This window comes from Sarcophilus harrisii, chromosome X, assembly GCF_902635505.1.
Source record: "Sarcophilus harrisii chromosome X, mSarHar1.11, whole genome shotgun sequence".
Taxonomy (NCBI): Eukaryota; Metazoa; Chordata; class Mammalia; order Dasyuromorphia; family Dasyuridae; genus Sarcophilus; species Sarcophilus harrisii.
The window spans coordinates 77,311,788-77,320,963 of record NC_045432.1 but is presented as its reverse complement, the minus strand read 5'-3'; the positions used below and the strand labels follow the sequence as shown (position 1 = coordinate 77,320,963).

Genomic DNA, 9,176 nt, shown 5'->3' with positions numbered 1-9,176 from the left:
ACAGAAAAAAAAAACCCATGTTAACTCTGCGTCCTTTTTCTTTTTTTCTTTCTCTCTCTCTCTCTCTCTCTCTCTCTCTCTCTCTCTTTCTTTTTTTTTTTTTTTTTGAAACTTGAAAGCAATAATCGCCCTATTGGACACTCTAGCAGAAGTACCATACTGTACAGGAGGAAAGTGGAAAGTTGGCCTCTGGACGCTGGACACGGTCTTCTCTTCACATCGAATCTCCCAGAGAGTCGGAGTCATCCAAAGACAGAGGCAGGTACAGGTCCTGGAAGAAGAAAAGGAGCCAGTGTTAACTTGCCTTCACACCAAGTGTGGGAACCTAGGAGACTCCTAGATCCCAGTGCTGGCTCAGCCATGGAACTCACCAGGGGCCCTTGGAGCCCATTCCCTTCTCTTGACCTCAGCTCTCTCCGCTGTAAAATGGGAAAGTGGATTAGATGATGGCTAAGGCTTCTTCTAGCTCTGACACTGTGGGATCCTATGGCCCTCCCTAGCCATCCTTGAGTCTTCAGATTTCCTTTCTGTAAAGTAAGGGGGCACTCCAGTTCCTCCCAGCACTAACACTCTATGATCACATTATACCAGAATCATAGAATCTCAGAGCTGCAGGAGACCTCAGAGGCACACCTAGGGTAAACTGTGCACGAGCGAGCAGGAAGACGATGAGCTGCGTCCAGCCTCCGTGTGAAGACTTCCCTGGCGGGGGGGCGAGAGAGAGGGAGCCTGTTGCCGCCCTTGGCTTTCCACTTTGGGCCGGCTTTCTCCCACGGTTAGAAAGCGGGTCCCAATGTCAACGTTCTGTGTGACCGCTCTCCGCTGGGAAATAAACTTGCTCTTCTGGAGCCAAGCAGAGTGAGCGGGAGTTGTCTTCCACACGTCAACCTTTGCATACTGCAAGAAAGCTATTATGTACAACCCCAAACTTCGATTCCCCAAAGCAAACCATCTCGGCTTCCTCAATCAGCCACATCTTCGTGTCCTTTGCCACTCGTTTGCCCTTCTCTGAAAGCGAGAGGGGGGCCTCGAGTCATCCCAGACAAATAGAATATGTCTGGGGATGGGGAAGCCCTTCCCGTCACTGGCAGTCCTACCGTTCTTTCTGCTAGCTTTCTCTCCTTCTCCATGCTAGGATTTCTTTACCCGTGAGATAAAAACCCTCCTTACTGGATTTTTTCCTAGATTGGTCCTAGAGGACCAGGATGAAAATGGGGACTTTTGGGGTTTTGATAATGCAAGATGGGTTGGGGCACTTTGGGACAGTGGAAAGAGATCTAAAGTCCTGTGCCCTTCCTAGGCCTCAGTTTCCTCCCCTGTGAAATAAGGAGGTTGAACGAGAGGGTTACTAAGAACCCTTCTCATTCTAATAATATATGGAAAATTCATCAATAAATCCTTGTTGACTGTTAAGTGACCATTTTCCTATCTTGGTTGAATTTCAGTGTAAACAAAAAAAAAGGGGGGTTGTGGTGGTGGTAATTCTGTCAGATTTCTGGAGGGAATGTTTGATGCTTTCAAAAGAGCTTTCTTATGAAGGCCGGGGGTGGGGCTAGTAAATCACCAGCATTCTGTACCCCTGGGTCTTGGGATCCCTCAGCTGAGTGTAGAACTACCCCTCCAACCTGTGGCCCATATTCTGGGGGAAATATAAGGACGAGGCTAGAAATCACCTTCCTTTTTAGTTTCTGTAGATGGCTCGTTTCTTCTGAAATGCATTGTTTTAGGATCTACTGACTCCCAGAGTAAGCTTGTGCAGCAATCGAAGCCCGTTGCTAAAACCCATTCATCACTACTACGGGAATGGCTCGATAGAGCTCTAACGCCCATCTTTGCCAGCGTGAGCAGCTTCCGAGCCAAGCTGGCCGTTGAGCGCAAATAGATACTCCAATCTGCTCTCAAGTTCGGGAATATCTTGAAAGATGAGCAGACCTGGGGCTTGAGAGTGGCTGTTTGGGGGCATAAAGAAGGCTTCATGATATGGCAGTCTGCTTTCTGGCGGTGGTGTCTATCTAACTGGAAGCAAATCACCCGGAAGCCCTTGAACATCAGCTTTCTGCACGAGGCATTTCTGCTTACGCCGCAGAGTGGCGCCATATTTCTAGCCATGCGCTTTCAGGGATCCTTTGCAGACATCTTGTGGAATCCCCTTTTAGGGGGAACTCACACGGAACCCCTCTCCACTCCGTCCTGGGCTTCTCCTATTTCTCTGAATCCTTCATATGCACGATTCCTTATGGTAGTGCAAGACGCCATTCCATTTATCTGCCACCATTTGTTAAAAGCCATTAGCAAACTATGGTGGGCACATATTTGTTCCCAGCTTTCTCTTACCACACGCTGTGCCGCTAGAAATCTCTTAGTACATTGGGGTCTTTCAATACCCTCTTTGGGATATAGTCCCAGGAGGGGGATCTCTAGGGCAGAGTTACAAAGATGAACTTTGTCCTTACGAGATAATTCCCGATCGTTTTCCAGAAAGGTTGGGCTGATTCAACCCCTCCGACGATGAGTTTTCCTATTCTTTTCTTTGCGACTCTGACGGCCACGCGGCGACACCTCGGGAGGATTTCTGCTTGCCGTTCTCTGTCCATTCGTGCTTTTGAACACGTTTTTCCTGACGGTCGTTGACAATTCATTTCTTCACCTTTGTTTTCTACTTGCCTGAGACCACCCACCCCCGGCCAGAGCAGGTCTCTGGGCCAGGGGCCAACAGCTCCCTTCCTTTGGCTCATAATTGGAAAGCAACTGGTGGCCAGAGGCCCAAAGAACCAATCAGAGCAAGTGGGTGGCTGTGGTACCTGCTGGAGTTCCTGGACCCGGCCCAAAAGCTGTTGAGACAGATGAGGAGCTCGTGTGGTATTGGAGTCGTTGAGATGGAATGGGAACGACGTTCCCACCTGGCCGGGTAAATAAAGCAGAAGGGGGTTTAGTAAGGTATAAGAGACATAATACCTTGTGCTTCCGGAGGCTCCCGGGGCTGGTGGGGGTCGAGATTGGCGACTGCTTTGACTTGGGGGTGGACAGCTGGCTGCTAGATGTCCCGTTGGCTGGCCCGAGAGAACAGAAAAGGCAGGCCCAGGTCAGTAGCGTTTCAAGTACCCGGGATTCTCCGTGCTTGCCCCCCACCCCCACCCCTCTCCCAGGGACATCAAGTCCCGTAGCAGGTCCCAAAAGTCAATCACACACGAATCCCTCCCTTCCCCACCAGGCAGGACTGGGGCACCGCTTCACTGGGAGCTCAAGACGCTGACCGTGGAGTGACCAGGCAGGATCCCCCGAGGGGGTCAGGCAGGATCTGTGGTAATCAGAACTCCAGGCCCCCACTCTCTCCCCCTTTCCCATTATAAACGCAGGTTTAGGTCAATTGATTAAGCTCCACTTCTCCCCCATCGAAGTCACGGAAAGCAGATAGATGGTAATGGGAGACAACAGGCCCGTGCTCATGAAAAGGAGAGAACCGGAAGGAGCCACTTGGTCTTCCTTTCTCTTTTTTTCTGAGGCAGTTGGGGTTAGGTGACTCACCCAGGGTCACACAGCCAGGAAGTGTTAAGTGTTTGAGGTCACATTTGAACTCAGGTCCTCCTAACTTCAGGCCTGGTGCTCTATCTACTGCGCCACCTAGCTGCCCCATCCTTTCTTTCTCAGGAGAACAGGGCTATTACGGGGAGGGAGAGTTCCCACTGGGGGAACCCCAGAGAGGTAGCTCACTGGCCGGGGCCTGGAACACTGGGGGTTCTCAGTTGGGGAAATGCCAGCCACAAGTTCCAGGATGAGGGAGGGGATCTAAGGGAAAGCATCCCCGGCATGGTCTTCCTTCCGGTCTCGGCTTCCCCGCCGCCTCGCTGTGTGGCCGGAGACCGGACACTGACCCTCTCTAAGCCTCCCTTCCTCCCTCGCTGCCCTGCCCTGACCCATCGCTTGTGGTTGGCAGTAGAAACTGGGATAATGAATGAACAGGACCTTGTGACCACGAGGGATTTTGCAAGTAAATGTAAGAGATCATTCATAACAACACAGAGCGAACGGCCGAGGAAATTCTCAAATTACGAAAGGATCAACTAGGGAAAGAGAGGCGCTGGCAGGGGAGGGAGAAGCAGACCGAGATGAGCGAGGAGCAGGCTGCAGGCCACCACCGCCCCCCTCCTATTTGTGCCTGATGCTTGTCTCTCCCTTCTCCATGTCCCTCTTCTGGTCAAAGGGACCACCATCCTTCCGGGCTCCCGGGTTCCCAGCTGGGCCACAGGCTCGGACTCTTTCCCCTCCCTTCCCCCACATGGAGAGCCCTCCAATGCCTCTCAGCTCAGTCACTGAAATAGTCTCCCCGTTGGTCTTCCACCCTCGCCTCTCCCCCATTCCCAGCAGGCCACTTTAGGTTCCCTGCAAATCCTTGCCTGCTACACCCGCTCGCCAGCTACTCCGGAGCTACCTTGGCTCCTTTTGGCTGCTCAGCTTACTCTCTAAACCAGCCTAATGCTCTCCTGGGGTCCATAGAGTTAGAGCCGGAAAAGAACCTAGAGGCCAGCTGGTCCAATTGGCTCATTTTACAGATGAGGAAATCGAGGCCCAGCAAAGGGAAAGGACTTGCCCTTGTGGCACAGCTAGTAATCAGCAAAGCCAGGATTCAAATTCTGGAGTTTACATTCAGTTCTTTTCCATTGTCCACAACCACGGGCATTGTAGGCTGCCACAGAGGCTCTGAGTTTGAATTCTGCTGCCGCTTCATGTGATTTAGAACAAGCCACTTAAGCTCTCCGGACTCTCTGAGCTTCGGTCCCCTCCTCTGCAGAAGGAAGGCCTTGGACTTGATGGGTCAGAGCTTCCTTCCAGGGCTCAGCCTATGAGCCTGTGAGCTTGAAGCAAGCAAAAAGAGATCCCCCAAAAGCAGGAAAGAAAGTAGGGAGGGAAAGGGAAGAAAGGAGAGGAGAGGAGAGGGAGAAGAAGTGAGAAAAAGAAAGAAAGAAGAGGAGAGAAAAGGAGAGAAGAAGAGAAGAGGAGAGAAGAGGAAAGGAAAAGAGAAGGGAAGGAAGAGAGAAGAAAATAGAAAAGAGAAGAAGAGAAGAGTAGAATATGGAGGGGAAGAGAAGAAGAGAAATGAGAAGAAGAAAAAAGAAATGAAGAGAAGAGAGAAAAGGGAAGCAGAAGTAAGAAGGGGAGAGGAGAGAAGAGATGCTAGAGGGAAAGAAAGAAGATGAGTGAGAAGGGGAAGAAGAAAGAAGTGAAGAGAAGAGAAAAGAAGAGAAGAAAAGTGAAGGAAGAGAGAAGAGGGGAAAAGAGAAAAGAAGAGGGAAGGGGAGAGGAAAGGAGAGGAGAGGAGAAAAGAGGAAGAGAAGGGAGGAAAAGAGAAAAGAAGAGGGAAAAGGAAAGGAAAGAAGAGGAGAGAAGGAGAGAAGAGAGAGAAAAAGATAATAATAGAGAAGTGAAGAAAAGAAGAGAAGAGAAGAGGAAGGAAGATGAGGAGAAGAAAAGAGAAGGGAAGGGAGAAAGAAAGAAGAGGGGGGAAGAGAAAAGAACAGGGAAGACGAGAGGAGAGGAGCCAAGAGGAGAGGCTCATTCTCTAGCTTGGCTGTTGGGACCACTCCGTCCCCTCTAGCGCCACTGTTGCCCGGCAGGCCCACTCTTCTCCACAATCATTGCCCGTGGGGTCGGGCCAGATGATTTGTTCCAATCTTGCAGAATTCCTCTGCTTGACCTGCTTGGTGAGCATGGCAGAAAGGGGAAGGAGCTCGGCTTGGCAGGAACTGCTCTTCCCAAAGCCAGGCAAGCTCTTGGGGCTCTCTGCTCCCTTTTCTGGGAGTCCACCGAGCATCCCTTTAGTGAGAGGGTATGGGACTTGACAGGGGTCTGAGCTCGCCGGCCTGGAGCGTACAGACTCGGCTCTCTTGTGTATTTGGAAAATCCGGCAATTTCGCTAGTTCCTGCCCTGACTCTCCCCAGTATTTGAATACTTCAATTCACTTTGAGTCAATCCAGTAAATGCCTATCGTGTGCCCGTGCCGTGCCAGGAGCTGTGCCAGGCGCTTGGGACACAAAGACCAAAATTTGCCTTGTTTACTAGCAGCTTTTTGTTAGGACGCTGGGGCGGGATGTGGAACCGGGAACTCCTCAGAGGGATCCGGACGGGCCAGCGTGGCCCCCTGGAGAGTGCCCTGGACCCGAGTCGGGAAGACCTGATTGTGCACCAGCTGCCCTGGATGTGTACTAGCTGTGGGACTCCAGGCGAGCCTGGATGCCTCACTTTCCTCCTCTATAAGAAGGGGGCTAGATGAGAGAACCTCAAAGGTCTTTTCTAGCTCAAAATATATCATCCTAGGATCACAGTGAGAAGTGAAGAGAAGAGGAAAGAAGAAGAGGAAAAGAAAGGAAAAGTGGATGAAGAGAGAAGAGGGGAGGAGAGAAGAGGGGAGTCTGGAAAGACTTGAAGAAACAGAAAGGGGGGAGCAGATACCGCTACACTTGGGCACCCCGGGGTGAAGGTTGGATTGAGTTCAAGGGCTCGGCTATTCGCCTATTTTGTGCAGAACAGAGACGTCGTGAGGGAAAGTCAAACGGAGTAAGTCCGGAAAGGGAGGACTATAGTTAGCTCAAATGGCCTGGTAAAGGAACTCAGGTTTTACCCGCTAGGCGGTAGGGAGCCACTGAAGGTTGTTTTTAGTATGAGACTGACATACTCAGAACTATACTTTAGGAAAGGGTATTCTGACAACCTTGTAAATGATGGATTGAAAAGGCAAGAGCCTAGAGGCTAGGATGCAACTTGGGAGGCTGCTACAGGGGTTCAGATGAGAGGGGATGGACAAAACCCTTCCCAGCTACTATCGAGTATAAGAGTATAAGAGAATAAGAGTCCACCATGGGAGTAGGAAGCAGAAAAGGGAGCGGATACAAGAATCAATAAGATTGGCTATGTGTGGGGAGGTGGGCTAAGGGATGTGGAGGAAGAAAGAGGGACCTTTCCCACACCTCCTGGGAAGATCAGACTTTGTGGTGCTGGGAACACAGCTCAGAAGTCTGGGGGATTGGGCACAGTACCCCAGCAGGAAACTGAGGGAGGGGACAATGGGAGGGGAAAAGACTGGAAAATGACTCCGGGAGAAAGGCCCCACTTAGGTCTTCCCCAGTCGGGAAGAGCCGCACAGGTGTTGCTCTCCGTGGCTCGGCCTTCTCGAGCCCCGGCTCGGCCGAGGAGCCGGGCTGTGGGAGGCGGCGGCGCTGGGGCGGCCAGCGTGCGCCTTTCTGGGTCTGCTTGGCTGATTGCCCGCTGCCTGGAAAGGCTTTTGTCTCTTTCTCTCTCCAACCCTTCCATTAGGGGAGTGGGAGATGGCGGGCCGGAAGCGATCCCTTCCAGAACTGATCATAGGGTTCCGGGCCAGACTCCGCCGTGGGCTGCCAGATGCTGCCATTGTTGAAGGTCTTCTTTTCATCTGAAATGGATTCTGTCGAATGGGCGGACGACGGTAAGTAGTTATTAATCCTTCGACTAAGGGAGGGAAGTGATGGATCTGTCACTGCCACATTTCCCTTTGGAGGAGGGTGAATTTCCCCAAGGAAATGGTGGCTCTCAGAGGCGGGGGGTGCAGAGATCTTGTGACTCCTTGTCCTCTCCTGTGTGTGACTGGCATTCTGGAAGCACCCTTCCCCTCCTGCTGCTTTGGACCCCCAGCGAAGCTCTCCTGGGAAGAGCTGCATGGGGGTGGGGCAAGAGACGCCCCACCCCCATGGTGGTACCAAAAAGCCGAGGTAGTGCATTCCCTTTTGCTTTTGAGGCAAGGCTGCACGACCCCTTCTTGGGGTTATTGTAGACGGGCCAGCCCTCATTCAGGTTTGAGCCAGGCCAGTGGCCGCCATCAGCCCTTCCGGTTCAGAGAATCAATGCCACCCGTTAGAGCTTGAAAGTTGCTTAGGAAGCATCTCGAGATCTGTTTTTTCCAGATGAGGAAACTGAGACCCAGAGAAGCGGACTGGCTTGTACAAGGTCACGTAGCTGGTCCGTTACACAGCTGGACCCATTTTTTCATTGATTCTATTGCTGGGGTTTATAAATCTTATCTAAGTGGCTCAGAGTCAGCTGTGACGCACAAGACAGAGTTGAGAAGAACCCCGATATCCCAAACTTTCCACTGACCTGGATTAACTCATATATGAAACACTATTGACAGAATTTGCATGGGTTAGTCTGATGGTCTTCACAGTCGGGTAAAGTTAGTTAAGTACATCTACTCCTTCATTCAGCATTCACTGAATGCCTACTGAATACCCAGCCCTGCCCTCAGCAACTTTAGGTGCTTAATGGCTAGACCGTTGCGTGGATGGCAATTCTGATGACCAGGAAAGGGCTGGCTTTCTAGAGGGGGCACGTGAAAGCACCCACTCTAATGGTGTGGCTCGGGGCCACGTCCTCCCGTCTTGGGAACATTATATATCTTAATGCATTCTGTCCCTATATCGGGCACCACGGAGACATATGTGGTGTCCGGTGGCAATGCCCCCTTAGGCATGCAGAAGTCAGCATGCACAGCCAAGGAAAAGTCACTTACCATCTTGGTCGTTACCTGAGTCAGCCGGAGACTTGCTTCTACGCACGGGGCCGGGACTCTTTGCTGAGTTCTTTTGAGTCTTGGGAGATGACTTGGTGCCAGTGGTGGCAGCTGGGGCACCTTTCATGACTCGGCACTCTGGGGGGAAGGCGTCCAAGTCAGTGGGATGCAACGTGGAAGAGGTCAAGGTTGGGACCCCCAATCCTCACACCCTTGTGAGCCCCTCGTCCAAGCCTACATGTGATAAGGGACGTCCCCACCCCTACGACTGGAAAGTGGCGGAACTGGGTGGGGAACCCATGTTCTCTGACCCCAAAGCCAGCATTCTTTCTGCTGTCCCACAAGGCACCACTAAGGGCAGCCTTAGAAATTCAAGAGCTCAAAAAAGGCAGCATAGGGAAGTTGCTCTGCAGACCTTAAAGGGTTTCCAAAACGCCTGTATTTTTATCGGGTATTGTTGAGTATGATTATGATGACTTCCAATTCTACACATGGGACAGAGACCCCAGGAGAGGGGCTTGATAGGAACCGAGCATTTCATTCATGGTATTCCAGAAATGGTTTGTTATCATGGAATAAACCCAAAGATCTGGAGTCGGAAAGGACGATAGAGAGCCTGAAGTCTAGCCCCCTCATTGT

The 9,176-nt window shown here is 51.5% G+C and overlaps 1 protein-coding gene across 1 annotated transcript in view; it reads right to left on the bottom strand.

Annotated features, from left to right (window-relative positions):
• Positions 1 to 207: 207 nt before the first annotated feature.
• The window catches only part of DCX (doublecortin), a 41,298-nt gene continuing 32,329 nt past the window's right edge, over positions 208 to 9,176 (bottom strand). Inside the window, exons 5-7 of the mRNA XM_031944452.1 lie at positions 8,538 to 8,675; positions 2,956 to 3,050; positions 208 to 271 (exon numbers count right to left, since the gene is read on the bottom strand). Of these exons, the coding sequence (XP_031800312.1) occupies positions 215 to 271; positions 2,956 to 3,050; positions 8,538 to 8,675 (290 nt within the window). The 3' untranslated portion in view covers positions 208 to 214. The remainder of the gene's footprint in view (positions 272 to 2,955; positions 3,051 to 8,537; positions 8,676 to 9,176) is intronic.